This window comes from Hyla sarda, chromosome 1 (genome assembly GCF_029499605.1).
Source record: "Hyla sarda isolate aHylSar1 chromosome 1, aHylSar1.hap1, whole genome shotgun sequence".
Lineage (NCBI taxonomy): Eukaryota > Metazoa > Chordata > Amphibia > Anura > Hylidae > Hyla > Hyla sarda.
This window is the reverse complement of record NC_079189.1, coordinates 412,147,049-412,165,460: the sequence shown is the minus strand read 5'-3', so window position 1 is coordinate 412,165,460 and position 18,412 is coordinate 412,147,049. Positions and strand designations below refer to the sequence as shown.

General features: G+C 41.7%; 1 protein-coding gene across 1 annotated transcript in view; it reads right to left on the bottom strand.

Moving 5' to 3' along the window:
* Positions 1-4,888: 4,888 nt before the first annotated feature.
* The window catches only part of MED13L (mediator complex subunit 13L), a 154,533-nt gene continuing 141,009 nt past the window's right edge, over positions 4,889-18,412 (bottom strand). Inside the window, 4 exon segments of the mRNA XM_056518010.1 lie at positions 4,889-7,426; positions 7,559-7,671; positions 8,205-8,366; positions 17,466-17,614. Of these exon segments, the coding sequence (XP_056373985.1) occupies positions 7,294-7,426; positions 7,559-7,671; positions 8,205-8,366; positions 17,466-17,614 (557 nt within the window). The 3' untranslated portion in view covers positions 4,889-7,293.

The window sequence follows — 18,412 nt, the reverse complement described above, 5'->3', positions numbered from 1 at the left end:
AGACCCACTGGAATCACAAGATAAAGCCAAGTGTGCTGCAACACACTGCACTCCCCAGTCAGCCAATTTGATATCTTCACTCCATAGGACTATGCAGAATGAAAATTTTATTTGACACCAAAGGAATCATGCTCGTGCTGTTGTGCATCTCACCTGGCTGTAACATGCAATCTCAACAGGTCTTACTCCTGGGACCTGATGCCATTTAAAATTTTGACATCTCTGCACAACATGTCAAAAGTAGTTTAAAATTATAGCCCGGCTTTAACCCCAGCGCTGCCGCTGCGATGCGATCATCCAGAATGCCAAACGGAGGTCCCCTCTCCTTCCTCTCACGGGTCTTCTGCGCTGGTCTGTGATCAAGCAGACCAGAGCAGAAGATGATCGATAATACTGATCAGTGCTGTGTCCTATACATAACACTGAACAGAATTCGATTGCTATAAATAGTCCCCCAAGTGTAAAAAAAAAAAGTAAAAAAAAAAAAGTAAAAAAAAAAAAGAAAAAAATAATTTGAAAAAACCCTCCCCCAATAAAAACGTAAATTGCCCCATTTTCACCCTCAAAAAGTGTAAAAAAAAAATATTTTTATAACATTCCAAAAAAATTTATTTTTTAAATGTATTTAAAGTTTTATATAAGCAAATATGGTATCAATAAAAAGTACAGATCACGGTACAAAAAATGAGCCCTCATACTGCCGCTTATAAGGAAAAATGAAAAAGTTATAGGTCTTCAAAATAGGGGGATTTTAAATGTACTAATTTAGTTAAACAGTTTGCGATTCTTTTTAAGCGCCACAGTAATAGAAAAGTATGTTATCATGGGTAGCATTTTAATCGTATTGACCCAAACAATAAAGAACACGTCATTTTTACTGAAAATTGTACGGCGTGAAAATGAAACCTTCCAAAATTAGCAAAATTGCGGTTTTCTTTTGAATTTCCCCACACAAATAGTATTTTTTTGGTTGCGTCATACATTTTATGGTAAAGTGAGTGATGGCATTACAAGGGACAACTAGTCGCACAAAAAACAAGCCCTCATACTAGTCTGTGGATGAAAATATAAGAGTTATGATTTTTTGAAGGCGAGGAGGAAAAAACAAAAACGTCCACAAGTCCTTAATGGGTTAATAGGCATCTAAGTGACCGTATTATGTATGTATGTATATACATATATTATTGTATTCATTTTGTATCAACAAGGGGAGTCCCCAAGAGTTGGTGATGTCTTGCGATCCCAGAAATGGCACGGAGTCTAGCCTGATCACATGGACTGACACTCTGCTTGTGATTGGTAGTTATCTAACAAAGTGTAGCCACACACCCACACTGATTACGCCACGGAAGAAGCCTTCAGTGCTGAAACGTTGGGTGACTGAGGTCTGGTATATATCTCCACCTTGTCAACTTGGTAAATACCCTTATGCACTTTGTTTCGTTGGCTCTTTACTGTTAGTTACTGGGGAACCATCATTTTACTTTACCTGACTGTATTTTGGGTTTTTTTTTGTATCCCCGCCCCGCCCCGAATTTCACTTTATAATTATTTTGGGCTATATCTTTGGGGGTTTCATATAAATTTGGTTAGCCTTTTCACTATTGAAGCACCTTGAGCCCACACCAGTCCCCCCACTCCCTTTTCCTACATTTGTAGTATGGAGTTGTATCTGTTTACATATTTAACCCCTTAAGGACCAAGGGCGTACCTGAACGCCCGAGTCCACTCCCGTTCTATAATGCAGGGCCACGGCCCGGCCTCTAACAATGGCCAGGACCCATGGCTAATGGAGCGCGGCACCGCAATCCGTTATTAACCCTTTAGACGTGGCGTTTAAAGTCGATCGCCGCGTCTAAAGTGAAATTAAACTACCCCCGGATAGCTCAGCGGACTATTTGGGATCGCCGCAGTGAAATTGCAGCATCCCGAACAGCTGTAGGACAGCTGTAGGGTCCCGCTACCTTTCTCCTGGTGTCCGATCGCCGAATGACTGCTCAGTGCCTGAGATCCAGGCATGAGCAGTCAAGCGGCAGAATCATTGATCAATGGTTTCCTATGAGAAACCATTGATCAATGTAAAAGATCAGTGTGTGCAGTGTTATAGCCCCCTATGGGAGCTATAACATTGCAAAATAAAAGTGAAAAAAAAAAAAAAGTTAATAAAGATCATTTAACCCCCTTCCCTAATAAAAGTTTGAATCACTCCCCTTTTCCCATAAAAAAACTAAAAACATGTGGTATCGCTGCGTGCGGAAATGTCCGAATTATAAAAATATAATTAATTAAGCTACACGGTCAATGGCGTACATGCAAAAAAATTCCAAAGTCCAAAATAGTGTATTTTTGGTCACTTTTTATATCATGAAAAAGTGAAAAAGTCAGATCAATACAAAAATGGTACCGGTAAAAACTTCAGATCAGGGCGCAAAAAATGAGCCCTCATACTGCCCCATACGCGAAAAAATTAAAAAACGTTATTCTGGACCTACAGAATAAAAAGGTGTTATTTTTACCGAAAAAATGTACTGCATAGGCTTGCGTTGAAGGGCGGAGCGTGACATCACACGGGGGCGGAGGCGTGACGTCACACGCCGTCGGCCCTGTGGTCGTCGGTAATCAGACCCGGAGCGAACACACTCCTGGGACTGATTACAAACGGGGTGCCGCGTGCAAGATCCCGGGGGTCCCCTGCGGCGGGACTCCCGCGATCAGGCATCTTATCCCCTATCCAATAGGGATAAGGGGATAAGATGTCCAAGCACCGGAGAACCCCTTTAAATTATTTTAGATGTCTGTTGTACATTTATGTACCAATAAAATTTGATATTTTCTCAACTATCATACGCTTTTTTCTTTGATGCATGTCAGATAAGTTATATAGACATGGGGATGTCCTCACGGGAAAAAGAGTATTAAACAAAGAAGTACATGATTGTAGTAAAATAAACTGATGTGTACAGATAACAAATCTACGTTAAGGACTACAAGTTGCATACTGTTCAGGATAGGCAAAATGCCAGCCCACATATATATTCAAGCATAACTATAGTAAATTGCAGTAAAAAGTACAAAATAGCTTGTAGTACTTAGAGCAAAACAACATAAAATCAGTATGTGTGAGTCCTCACTACACAATGCTCTGGAAAAAAAAACAGGATAGCTGATAGTACATAGTGAGTAACACCGCTATGATCCGACCTGAAATTAATGGTCACAATCGGATGCTTACCAACTCTATATGCATGACCGCTACCTCCCCATTAATACTTACAATAAGCCTGGGGGACAATTCATATGGAAACCCTAAGATACAAACCAGGCTAACCTGAATATTGAAAGGCACTAAAAAAAAAGTTTATCACACCTAAGAATATAATACTTACAGAAGAGGGTACACATAGAGGCAGTTTCTTGAAATGGCAAAATACCAGGTGCTTCTCCTGGCTGCTGCCTACTGCCAAATTTAGTGGTGGAAGGACAATAATATTGGACATCTTTTCACGTGTGATGGAAATGAACCAAGTTGCTCCTACTCCATTTGGTATTTGTTACTTGCGCAGGCTTTTAATATACCTTTTCTGCTGTGCTGGGATACGAAATTATGAAATGTAACTGCAAGAAGTTCTGCAAAAAAATTAAGACCATAGAAATTGCATAAGCAAATGGTCTTTCATGGGGTTTGTCTTCTTGATGAAATGACCACTCTGCATAATGAATTGTGGTACAAAAAATCCATCTCAAATTCTGGTCTGGAAAAGCTGGTGGTCTTTAAGAGAGGTTTTACTGTATTTAGCAATATGTTCTGAAAAGAAGTAGATATCACACTTGCAATTATTTCTGACCTTTTTACTAAAAGTTCATTGTGCTAATTCTGTATATGATTGGTTACTGATATATATATATATATATATATATATATATATATATATATATATATATATATATATATATATAGAGCATGTAATGGGTAGGTAGTATCCAGGCTTTTTACTATAACAGGAGCTTAAGGGACCCAAGACTCTGATGTACTAATACAAGCCTCTATGTCACCAGTCTCTGCCTGGCCAGTAGTTCCCCTTTACTAGGAGAATGTATTCTTTGTCAAGTTAAATTTGATGTACAAATGAGTTGGGCTCTGAGGTTTTGGAGCCAGCCTAAAGTTCAGCAGTGAAATATGTTTTGGCGTAGGTTCCACTGAAGAGTAATGTTAATGATACTGGATAAAAGACATTTAAGGTAACTGTAGGCTTTTGAAGGTTGGGGAAAGCCTTTTCTGCTCTAGCTGAACTGTGCGCTTGTGCACAAACTGAGGTTCATAAAGACATAGTTTGAGAAGTTTGGTGTGAGGCACCTTAAGTGTCTGGCCCTCAGCCCGATTATTTACCTTTGAAGTAAATTTCAACTGCGAACAGTCTCTTTCAACATAAACCTGACTAAGTTGAACAATATTAATTTGGCGGTTAAGTAGATTACCACAGACACTCCAAAATGTGTTGAAACCCTACTCAAAAGAGTGGAACCTGTTACTGTCACAAAAGAGGGTCCAACTTCATATGACCATCCACAGTTTTACTATCCAACAAGCTAATATAGGTGTGATGGTAAAGTGTCCACATACTTTGGATAGTAAGGTTTAAAAATCCAGGGCTTTAAAAAGCCCACTCACTCACCCATTAAATATAAAAATAAATATCAAAAACAGACCATTGCTTAGTCACTTTCCCGCAATAGCAAAAAAGAGCTATGTTTAAGGGAAAGTGAAAAATGTCTAATAAAAGGGAAACCACTTTCACAATTTCCTGGTAAACATTCAACAGCCAATGCTAACCATTATGATGAAATTCAAAGAACAAGTCTCAAGTCTGAGATCAATAAATCAATAATTTATTCATCTAAAAAAAGTGTGTAAAAGTATAGACCTTTTGTTCACAAGGTATATATGAAGCACATTTATATTGAAGAACCTTTAACTCGTAACTTCTGTTTTTTTCCATTGTTTCTTTTTTGTTTTGTGTTTTTTTTTTTTTTTGTATTTTTTTTATCAAAGTCTTTCTGAATGAGAGGTACCAGAGGCGAGATTAAAATTTATTTTGGAACTCCAGAAAAGTTTTCCTCCTTTTATGTGTTTCTGGCAGGGCTTCATTTCCCATATTCAGTTTTACGGCTATTTATAGATATTTGTAAATGTGTGTATATATAATATTTATATTTATATATATTTATATATTTTATATATAAAATGGAAAAACACAGCCAGTAAATGCTTTAAAAATTAGTTCATTGAGAAATGTACAACTTTTACAATTTTTCTTAAAAAAGTGATATATATTTCTATATACAAATACATTATTCTTTAATCTTTGTCACAGATCAGTTTTTTTTCCTTCCAGAACTGGCAAAAACTTTACAAGTCTGAATTTTTCAAATTTAGAATAACATTTCCAATGTAGAATGGATGTCTATTGATGTTGTGCAAGAGCATCCTTAACTTGTTCTGCGTCTTCGTTTAAATAAAAGAGCCATTTAACTTGCCTTTCTCCATGCTAAAACCAAATACTACTTTAAATAGTAAATGATGATGAAAAAAAAATAACACATAAATATCTATAAAGGATATATGGATTTGAGAAAAGAGCTGCCTGTATGTTTCATGCTTTGTATTGGATTGCCACCGAGCTCAGTCTTCTGAAGAAAGGATCAGATGTGTGGATTGCACAAAATATGAGACCTTCAGAGTATTGTGTCAGCTTCTCCATTAAAGTAAACCACTTCAGCTAGGATTTCAGTTTTGGCAAGTTGACAGGATACAACTACTCAGACTAGACAAAAAAATAAAATATAGGTTCACTTGATCAATTCTCACTGGTGGTTACAGTCCCACGTTGAATTGCCTCTACTGTGTTGCATGGCAATGGCAACTCAATGTGGGCACAATATAATGCTGTGATCGGGACAATTTGACCCCCATCATGAGAAAGATTGTTCTGCTGTACTAAAGTCTAGATGTAGCTTGGGCCTAATATTGTATTATTGGGGGTGATATGCACCCTTATAATTTAAGATCAGTACACACTGAAGTGACCACAAAAACAAACTGTATAAATAGCTACTGCTCCATAGCACCGTAAAAACTACTAATTGGTCACCTTCATAGTTTGCAAGCCTTTTAGGCCTTTATGTGTATTTAACAACTTCTCTGTACCGAGCAGATTATTTTATCAACAGGAACAAAGATCCAAATGCCTGCATAGTACTTGTTTATCACTGAGGGTGCTTGATCAAAAATACTGCACTAGCAGTGCATCACGTAAAGGCAAGGTAATTGCTCGCGAGAACAAGCCTTGAAGAGTGATACAGTTGTGAGCAGCAATGGATGTCTGGTAAGACCTATTATGTAGGTGATACGGGAATCTGATTTACTAAAATTGCATGAAGATATTAAAAGATTAAAAACTGCAAAAAAGTTTTAGTTTTAGAAGTAGCTTCAAATACAAGGCCCATGGAATGTTTTTTCACCATTAGGAAAACAGCTACCTGATTGTCACTTCCAAGAAGAACAGAAATGGATCAGCTTCTGACACGGGATCAACACTGAAAAACGTATTATGTGGCCTTCGCTTTTTGGCTAATAATCATATACTGAATGAAGAATACTGACAGGTTTGGCACAAAACTTTCCATACGGTCAGAATGCTACTAGTGATCAACACAGTGGGCATGAATCAAAATAAAGCTGGATAGAAAACATGTATAAAATCATAATATTGTTGGCCTAGTCTGGCTACAAGAAAAGAAAGCTGATTTAGCGGTATAGAAGTGCTTTGAGAAGCTGATACAATAAAGGAGTTGAACATGGTACTGTAAAGACTTTTGCACCTGTACGATGTATACTGGTGAGGTTTGCTCCAGTGCTGTACTGTGTGTATCAATCGTGTCTATTTTAGTAGTGAATATGTCAATGTATTGTGTTCTTTCTTCAAAGCTGCAGGCTGCTTTGTTCTATTGCTGGATTGCCAGGCTGCTTTGTGTGAAGTTTTAAGTCTGACTCCTCATTTATTATTCTGCAGGTATACATAGGCCCTGACTTGCGTACATCCATCCATGTATTTGTCACTGTCAGAGGAATGAATTTGCTTGTACTGTTCAATTTCTTAGTGTATATTTTTGTGTTGCACAGAAACAAGTGTTTCAGATGAAGTGCATATCCTCCATGCAACAGGTCCAACAGCAGACTTTACACACGGCAATCACAGGGCACTCAAAATGTTGGTCAAGGCAGGACGAATGTATTCAGAGAATGTCCATGACCATGTTGTACATTTGTGTGAGCACCGTGAGGTGAACAGGTAGGCATGACGTTCGGTCCTGAGTAGCTGGGTTACACGTCAACCATGAGAGGGCGTTGTACTGCTCAAGCACAAACCTAGAGTACAAAATAAAGCATATTATAACAACTGAAGGTATAATATCCATTAGCTATCAATATTATGCATATAAAGAACAGAAGACAACTGAACCGTATGCAATTTGTATTCTGCTGTATTTGGAAAGTCACCTTAAAACGTCTGATGTGGTTTTGGAATCCAAAGGATGAGGAACTCGTTGTGAATTGCGCGCAGGTATGAGGTCATCATTTTGAGAGATAGAAATATGATGATGTAGTGAAGCCTGTAAAACAACAGAAGTCCTAGTTATTTATACGAAGACACAATGGAAAACCATTTCTATAAAGCTATGACATTTTATTTTACAGGCTCTGATTTTTTTTCTTGTTTATTATAGTAAATAAGATTAATTTGGAAAGTTTCCAAAACCTTCAGATAGACCATGGTTTTTGAACCATTAAAAAAATAAAAAATGATAATTATATTATATATATGTATATATATTATATTTATATATATATAATTTATTGTATATATAATATATATATATATATATATATATATATATATATATATATATATATATATATATACATACACACACACATACCCATATATACATATCTAGATCTCACTCCCTCTCTCTCTCTATATCTATATCTATATATTTTTTTTTTTTATATATATATATATTTTATATATATACACACACACACACACACACACACACACACATATATATATATATATACACACACACAAATACATACACAAACACACACACACACATACTCAAATACACACTTCGAATATTACCTTTAAAAATAATGGGCACTGGTTTTGCGCTTGTGGGCATGATGACCAAAACCATTCAGGCAGGTTTTCTGCTTTGGCTGTGGATATATAGTAGCCAAGAGCCAAAGGTTGCTGCTTGAGCTCCTCTGGTGTTTCCCTAGAAAGAAGCCTCTCTCCTTGACTCTATATTGAAAAAAACACACAAGTGAGAAAACAATAAAAAAAGATACCAAAACATGTCATCTTGTACTGACCACACACCCTGCAATACCAGACTGAAAGCGAACACACTGAAAAACGGTCTGCTTTTAACCCCTTAAGGACCCAGGGTTTTTCCGTTTTTTGCATTTTCGATTTTTCCTCCTTGCCTTTAAAAAATCATAACTTTCAATTTTGCACCTAAAAATCCATATGAAGGCTTATTTTTTGTGCCACCAATTCTACTTTGTAATGAGGTCAGTCATTTTGCCCAAAAATCTACGGCGAAGCACAGAAAAAAATCATTGTGAGACAAAATTGAAAAAAAAAAACACGCCATTTTGTAACTTTTGGGGGCTTCCGTTTCTACGTAGTACATTTTTTAGTAAAAATGACACCTTACCTTTATTCTGTAGGTTCAAATGATTCAAATGATACCCTATTTATATAGGTTTGATTTTGTCGTACTTCTGGAAAAAATCAACTACATGCAGGAAAATTAATACGTTTAAAATGGTCATCTTCTGACCCCTATAACTTATTTTTCTGTGTATGGGGCGGTATGAGGGTTAATTTTTTGCGTCGTGATCTGAAGTTTTTAGCGGTACCATTTTTGCATTGATAGGACTTATTGATCGCTTTTTATTCATTTTTTCATGATCTAAAAAGTGACCAAAAATGCACTATTTTGGACTTTGGAATTTTTTTGCGTGTACGCCATTGACCGTGCGGTTTAATTAACGATATATTTTTATAATTCGGACATTTCCGCACGCGGCGATACCATATATGTTTATTTACACTGCATTTTTTTTTTTTATGGGAAAAGGGGTGATTCAAACTTTTATTAGGGAAGGGGTTAAATGATCTTTATTCACTTTTTTTTTGCAGTGTTATAGCTCCCATAGGGACCTATAACACTGCACACACTGATCTTTTACATTGATCACTGGTTTCTCATAGGAAACCAGTGATCGATGATTCTGCCGCTTGACTGCTCATGCCTGGATCTCAGGCACTGAGCAGTCATTCAGCGATCGGACAGCGAGGAGGCAGGTAGGGATCCTCCAGCTGTCATGTAAGCTGTTCGGGATGCCGCGATTTCGCCGCGGCTATCCCGAACAGCTCCCTGAGCTAACCGGCATGCTTTCACTTTCACTTTGAACGCCGCGTCTAAAGGGTTAATAGTGCGCTATTAGCCACGGGTCTGTTAGAGGCCGGTCCCGACCCGCTATGACGCGGGGCCACACCGTGGCCCCGCGTTATAGATCGGGAGCGGACTCCTGACATAACGTTATGTCATTGGTCCTGAACAGGTTAAGACACTTAGACCCAATCAACTGGATATGTGTCTGATCATAGTGGGTCCGACTGCTGGGACCCTCTGCGATCTCCTGTATAAAGCTATTTAACAATCCTTGATGTGCTCCGACCCCCAACTTCTGGAGCACACCGAAAGTGACGGCCCACTCAGTGATGTCCTGAGTGGCTCATCACTTGTGCTTGTCTAGGAGGGTGGAGCAGGTAAAGCACAGAGCATGCGTAAAGTAGCCGGGGCCCCATAGAGGAGATAAAAAGGGGGTTCCAGCAGGCAGACCTCTATGATCAGACAGACACTTATCCCCTATTACGTGGATAGCGGATAAGTTCAGTTTCCCAGAGAATCTCTAGAACATTTTTTTTACCTATATAGTGCAGAATATGCCATTAAAAAAATGTAGAGGCACTTGTGTATGCCTTGGAATGACCTTTCCAATGATGCATTTGACTGTACATAAACAACATTGTGCTAGCTCTCCAGATCTAAGTGCAGCAAGTAAAAGATGACATTGAACATTTGTCCCTCGAATTAAACTATAGAGTTTTAGGATATCCTATAAGATACAGCTTAAGCTATTTTAAGCAGAAAGCTGGAGAGCGCAAGGTGAAACTGCATTTCTCGGTCACTGTTCATTGGGGGACACCTTACTGATGGGTATATGCTCTTGCCACTAGGAGGCGCTGACACTAGGAAATGTCAGCTCCTCCCTGGCAGAATATACCCACCCACTGGAAGTGAGGTAACCAGTTTTAGCTAGTGTCAGCAGGAGGCAAGTGGGGCGACTGGAGCATGGCGCTGCCTGATCCCCCACCTGCGAGCTAGGGGCCCGGTGCATTGCTGGATGGGCCATTAACCCATTCTCGCCTGGCGGTGTACCCTGGGTCCGGATCCCCCATTTGCCCGCTGAGCTGGCTTAAGGCAGGTGGCCCTAGCTGGTCGAAGTCTTCGGGGGGGGGGGGGGGGAGGGGGGTGTTGAGTATGTGGTGGCTGAGGTAAGCATACAAACCCCCCCCCCCCCCCCTTCTCCGGAATGACTTGTTGTCTACTATGGACCCGTACCAGTACGCCAGACAGTGGTCTGCATGGTTTCCTACACCACCTGTCATCGGCTGATGTATCTGCGGCTGGAGTTCTGGTGCCCCACTGCTGTGCGCAATACACAAAGAACTGACCAAGCATGTCCTGCGAACCTTAACGGATGACAGGGATGCATTCCACAGCTCCTCAGACTTCCCCTATCTCCAAGGGGGGGGGGGGTTTCTATCCATGTCTCCTAGGCCTCTTCACCCTCCCACCTATGACAAAAGGGGCACAGTTATTCTTACTGTTCCCTTTTCGCCAGCACCTGGAGGTGTTCTTGTTCAACCGGGCTGTTGTACGCACGGTTTCCACTGCCTTCGGTCTTTGATCTCCGGGACTGCCTCGGACATAGCCAGGTTTCCCGTACCTCACTGCTGGGTGAAGGTCCTGGAGGAGAGTCCATACAGATAGATGGGATTCATGCCAGTCAGACAGTCCTTCGTCTGTTGGGTCTTCTACGCCACCAGGTCGCCCATTGGATGGGCCGTACTTCAGTTCCCAGTTTTCTGTGGGAGGTTGAATGGAGTGACCATGTGCTCTCAGGAATCCTATTCCAGTTGGCCAGACGGCTTTCCGCATGGCCTACTACTACGTCGGGTCACCTGCCATACTCTCCATACCTTGGACGGTGGTTCTGGTATAACCCACTGCCAAGGTGTAGTTCCGAGTAAGTAACCTCAGGTGGCTCCGTGGGCCTTCTACAATGCACCACATACTGGTTTGTAGGGTTCCCTACCTTAATAGGTCCCTCTCTGCATGCCTGCTACTCTGTCTGAAGGCTGGTATCTCACTTCACTGTGTGTTTCCGTATGCAGGACCGGCGTGGCCATGGTCCCTATGCCACATAGCCAGACTGTGTCTGCATGCTTTTCTAGTCCACTAGGTCACCTCCTCCGTTTCGGCCGATGCTGCAGCCCGGTGGCTCTCTTCCATGTGACCTTCCGAAAAGTGTGTCGCTGTGAGTTCATGGGACCTTTTCTTCCTGTAAAGGCCAACGGTGTCTGCATGTTTCCTGCTCCACATACATTCTTTTTCTCTTGATTCTGCGCCTGCAGTCTTGGTGTGTAGCACCGTTGGGGGATCAGGTATGGGTTTTTTCTGCAGGCTCAAGGGACTTTCTCAGCCACAGCAGAATCACTCTGTTCCCCTTCCTAAGGTTGCAATGTTGGTCTGCTAGAGGCATACCTCCCTTCCTGCAGGTCCCTTTGATGTCTGCGGTTTCTTTCATGTCTGCAGTCTTGGTACTCCACTACTATCGTGAGGTACCCATGTCTGTGTCCCTCCATATGATAAGGCCGCTCTGTCAGTGTAGAGCCCACCTTTCCTTCTGTTCGGTGGGGTGTGCCTCGGGGCTTCTAGGGATTTTATTTCTGCAGTTCTATTGAGCACTTCGGTTCTGGCATGGTGCCTGCTGGGGTGACAGTCGGTTCTGCCCCTCCCTATACCTCCAGGTACCTCCGGGGTTTCTGTCCAGGGTGGCTCAGGTACCTACTCTGCTGCCTTAGTCATTGTCAGGACTGGCTCTCCATAAGTCTTGTGTGTTTGCCCAGCTCCAGTGTGCAGGATTCCCTGGGGACACGAAGTGGCGCCTCCATACAGCAACGGGTTATCGTTGGGTCCTGGGGGCTTCATCCTCCCAGTTCTGGTCCCGTGACTGTGGGTCAGCATTTCCCTGCTCCTACTGTGCCTGGTGCACTTGCTACTTCCCTTTCCACAAGGGGAACGGGTATCCGGTGCTTGACATGGTCAGTACCTGAGTTTCATCTCGGCCAACCTTGTTTTCCTTCCTCTAGGGGGACTATTTTTGTTGACCTTTTTCTGTTGCAAAGATGATGCCATCTCTCTGTTCCCACTATATAGGTAGGGTATCTGGCTGGGCCCTTGTTTTTGCTGGGAGAGATAACCAGGGCTTTTTACTGTCTAGGCTTGTGTGCTTCCTGTCCACCTTTGCAGCCAGGCTCTCTTTTTTTTTCTGGTTATCTACTGCTGCTCACACAGCCTTGACACTCTTGTTGGAGGAGTTTATGTTATCCTGTATGACCAGCGACAGCTGGTCTAGCCACCGTCTATAGTTTGGGTCCTGCCATTGCTCCTCTTCTCCCTTCGCACAATCTCCCTGGAAGGGTGTGTTCTTTCTTCACTTTTTTGTCTATCAGTTGTACTGCACTCGTCACCAGAGTCTTCTAGAGTAACTTTCCTGTGCCAAGAACCTGAGGGTCCTGGCTGGGTCCTCCTTTGTTTCCTCCTCCGTTCTTGCTCTGGCGGGACATTTATTCTGGTCCACTGGGATCCAAGACCGGTTAGTCCTTGGCTTGGTCTCTGTCCTAGGATGCTGGGGCGTGCCTTCCTTTCAGGCGGCTCTTCCAGTGCTTGGGCCTTGTTGATGGTTGAGGTCTCGGGCGTGTGTAGTGATCCAGCCCGGGCTCCTCCACGATCCCTTTTGGTGATCCGATTGTTCTGTTCTGAACTTTATGTTTCCACAGGGAAGTTTGTCGTCTGGAGAGTTTTCACGGATGTCCGTTTTCCTTACTCTTCACGTATACGTCTTACAGGTGACTCAGGATCCTCCGTTTCCCATGTCAGCCACTCCAGTATTCTGGGATGTTCCCTTTCAGGGTGTTCCGCTTGTTCCTTGGCTGTTTGATCTATGGGTTTGTCTTCCGGGTGAATCAGACATCTCTAGTTTCCATGTCGATCTTTCCGGTACCCGGGATGCCCTTCTTCAGGGCGATCCGTTCCTTTCTTAATTCGGGGTTCATGTCCTCCTGAGTTAGAGGGCATTCAAGTCATCCGGATTACACCAGTCCAGCTACTGTTGCCTTCCAGGTACTCATGGTGGGCCCCTGGGACAGGGTTTTTTTTGGATCTGCACCTGTTTAGGTCTTTGTTCTCATGCACCAGACCTTTCTTGTCTCTCTTTATGGCCCGTGGACGGAGGATCTTCCAGGAGCCCAATATCTGGGCCTAGTATGTCTCTAGCCTGGAGGCTCGTCTGCAGGCCTTTTGGACACGCGAGTTCAGTCTCGGGACGGATTCCTTTTCTCGGATGGTTGTTTTCCCACCCGAGGGGACCGCTTTGGTACGTCCCATCAGTAAGGTGTCCCGAAATGAAGAGCGACAGACAAAAGTAGATTTTTTTTATACTCACAGTAAAATCTCTCTCGCAGCCTTCATTGGGGGACAACGCACCCACCCATTTCTTCACTTTTCGTCCGGATGAGCCTATCCGATTGTTTTTTTTTTTTTTTTTATCAGAGATTCTTTTCTAGGGTCTTTCGGACATGTTCTTGGTTGGCTTCCCTACTGCTTTGTGACAAAACTAGTTACCTCACTTCCAGTGGGCCACTTCCTGCCAGGGAGGAGCAGACTTTTTTTTCCTAGTGTCAGCGCCTCCTAGTGGCAAGAGCATATACCCATCAGTAAGGTGTCCCTCAATGAAGGCTACAAGAAAGATTTTACGGTGAGTACAAACAAATCTCCTTTTCATAGTACACACTAGAGAAGCAGCTCAAAGAACAGACTGGCAATGAAAGTAGAAAGTTGGTCAAGCAAACATGTTATTTTCAAACTTAAGGTCCACCTCATTACAGCAATATTTAATTTGTATAGTTTGTCACATTGTACTAATTCAGAACTTTTTAGAATTTTTTTTGTAACTGCCATTTTCTGACCCCAGTAACTTTCTTTTTTTTTGTATACCAGGCTGTATGAGGGTATTTTTTTTGCGCTGCAATCTGTTTGTATCGGTACCATTTTGGTATTGCTCTGACTTAATTGCTTCTTACTTTTTTTTCTGGGAGGATATAAAAATTGCAATTCTGGGGTTGGGCATTTCTTTTACATATACGTCATTTACCGTTCGGGATATATAATATTATATTTTAAATAGCTCAGACAATCACGCACGTGGCGATACCAAATATGTTTATTCTTATTATGTTTACATGTTTATATAGAAAAAGTGGGTGATTTGAACTTAATATGGAAGGAGTTAATGTTTCTTTTAACCCCTTAACGACCATGGACGTAAATGTACGTCCTGGTGTGGCGTTACTTAGCGCACCAGGACGTACAATTACGTCCTGTGTATGACCGCGAGCATCAGAGCTGTGTTCGCGTCATACACTGCAGGTCCCGGCTGCTATCAGCAGCCAGTGACCCGCCGTAATTGGCGACATCCACGATCGCACGGATGTCCGCCATTAACCCCTCAGATCACTGCATCTGCGGCAATGCGCATGTTAAAATAGATGATCGGATTGCCCACAGCGCTGCCGCGGGGATACAAACATCTGTAATAGCGGCCGTCTCTCGCTCTGGTCTAAAAATATTGAAAAATGTAAAAAATAAAAAAAAATAAAAAAAAAAAAAGGGGGGAAAAAATAAACCGAAAAATCCCTTCCCTAATATAAACGAAAATTGGCCCTTTTTCCCATTTTACCCCCAAAAAGCGTAATTTTTATAAACATATTTGGTATTGCCACGTGCGTTAATGTCCAAACTATCAAAATATATAGTTAATGATCCCGTAGGGTGAACAGCGTAAACGAAAAATCAAAAAAGTCAAAAAATGCTGCTTTTCTTGTCACAGTTTATTCAAAATTTTTTTTTATAAAAAGTGATCGAAAAGTTTTATATATGCAAACGTGGTATCAAAAAGTACAGATGACGGTGCAAAAAAAGGAGCCCTCATACCACCCCATATACGGAAAAATTTAAAAGTTATAGGTGGTCAAATTAGGGCGATTTTATATTACTGATTTTGTACAAAAAGTTTGAGATTTTTTTTAAGCGGTACAAAAAAATTGAAAAGTATCTAGCCATGGGTATCATTTTAATCGTATTGACCCACAGAATAAAGAACACATGTAATTGTTACCGTAAAGTGTATAGTGTGAAAACGAAACTCTCCAAAGTGTGCATAATTGTGGTTTTCATTTAAATTTCCTCCCTAAAAAAAAATAATTATTTGGGCTTGCCATAAATTTTTGGGTAAAATGAGATGTTTCATTACAAAGTACAATTGGTCACGCAAAAAACAAGCCCTTATCTGTAGATAGAAATATAAAAAAGAGTTAAGGATTTTAGAAGGAGAGGAGGCAAAAACAAAACGCAAAAATAAAATTGGCCTGCTCCTTAAAGGGGTACTCCGCCCCTAGACATCTTATCCCCTATCCAAAGGATAGGGAATAAGATGTCAGATCGCCATGGTCCCGCTGCTGGGAATGCCCGGGATCGCCGCTGCGGCACCCCGCTGTCATTACTGCACAGAGCGAATTCGCTCTGCACGTAATGACGGACAATACAGGGGCCGGAGCATCGTTACGTCATGGCTCCGCCCCTCGTGATGTCGCGGCCCGCACCCTCAATACGAGTCTATGGGAGGGGGCGTGGCGGTCATCACGCCTGCCATAGACTTACATTAAGGGGGCGGGCTGTGATGTCACGAGGGGTGGAGCCATGACGTCACTCTGCTCCGTCCCCTGTATCGCCCGTCATTACGCACAGAGCGAACTCTCTCTGTGCAGTAATGACAGCAGGGTGCCGCAGTGGCGATCCCGGGCGTCCCCAGCAGCGGGACCCCGGCCATCTTATCCCCTATCCTTTGGATAGGGGATAAGATGCTAGGGGCGGAGTACCCCTTTAAAGCGTACCCGTCAGATCCAACAAAAAAATATTTTTAAATACCTAATCCTGACCATGTACATCTAATTTTTATGTGTCTAGCACCTTTAATTATTTTTTTATTACACTTTTAACTTAGCTCACTAGTCTGAATTCCTCTCAAATGGAGGGGGCGTGGCCTCACTGTGCAGGTCTCCGCCCACTCCCTCAGTATGCTGTCTGCTCACATCTCCCCTAGCATTAGCAAAACTACAACTCCCAGCTTGTCCTCACTGACAGTAGCGGGACACAAGCTGTCAATCATGAACTGTGTCCATGACATAGGTGATAATGCATGGACACAGCAGGACTAGTATGTGTCCAAAGCAGGAAGGGGGGCAGTTGTATGACTGGCTTTTTCAGTATGAAATACTGGAAATTTTCTAATTAAAGAAATTGCAAAACCAATAGGTTTTGATGCTTTACAACATATCAAAAGTTTTTGTATTTATCTGATAGTGCCCATCTAGGGTCAAAATGGGCTTGGTCCTTAAGGGGTTAAGCTTTTATTAAACTTTTTATTGACACTTAGGGGACTTTAAGAAGGAATCATTAGATTCCTCATACAGATCAATGCAGTTCTATTGAACTCCATTGATCTGTGTGCTCTGCACTCCATTGATAAAACCTGGTCCAGCCAGGCTCTATCAATGACAGAGCCATGGACACCATGGCTACCTCTAAAGTGGATCAATCCCCCGCGATTGCACTGCGGAGCGTGGCGGGGGGAGCATTTACATGTCCCTTTAGACACCACATGTCAGCTATTAGCAGCAGCCACAGAGTATGAAGCTCAAGCCCACTATATACCCCCTAGCGCTGCCGTACTTTTTGGGGGCTTTCAGGTCCGGCCCTGCTTGCCCGAAACAGGGCTAAATGCATGAAAAATTCACCTGCCCGGCGCCCAGAACTGCATGTCCCGGGTGTCGGGTGACAGGATTTTCACATCCCTGGGTTATACAATTTACACATTAATGCTAATAAATGCAGGTGTAGAGATGGTGGTTTGCCCAACATACCCGACTATGTTGAAAGTGTGATCCACCTCCAATGCCTGTTGGAGATCCTGGAGAAGAGTTAGGTGGAGAATGTAGATTTCCTTGGATTAAAATTCCTAGGTCATTTTCCATGTCAGGCATGTCCGGGAATGGTAGATCAAACATATCATCTGAAACAACATAGTTCACCATCATTTAGAACAAGATATTTAATCAGGTGTATACTGCTGCTATTTTTAGAAACCATCAATGTAAACATGCCCCCAAAACTGTCTATTTATTAGGCTTGAGGGGAACAAAATCTCCAAACAAGCTAATACATAGAAACTAATGGTAGCCACTCCATCAGTATAATGAACACTACAAATTAATGGAGAACATAGGTTAATGGTCACCTCCTTGATGGGAACAATTAGTTGTAGGAATGTCAAAGAGAAAGGACCATTAACAGTTATGTACAACACTGGGACGACGTGTAATGAAGTATTCACAAATGTGTAATGGCTAATTTAGCAAACTGCTCTGAAGGGCAAATGAAAAACAGCTAGGTAGTAGCATTTTTAACATGTTATTTAACATGTTATATTCTACACAGACAAACTGGAATGTTAGATTGTGCTCTAAAAATCATCAAGAACACAAACTAAACACAGGAAAAGGTTGACACCAAACAAAGTGTCAGATTTTTTTTTTTTTTTTTTTTTTAAATAAACCCAATTCATTGTAAAATTGCAACTCAATACGCACGTCACTTTTTAGGTTGAATTTAAAGATGCTTTTCTGTATTGTACCATTCCTCAAGTATTCCTTCAAAATATTTAAGAACAAACTAACAATTAGGCGTTACTAGTTGGAAGTGTGTCCCTGCATAATATGACACTGTATAGTGTTACCAGTCGAAGATGTGTCCTTAGGAATCACAGAAGAACAAAACAAAGCAAAGTTAGAAGAGAAGACATTGGGCCTCA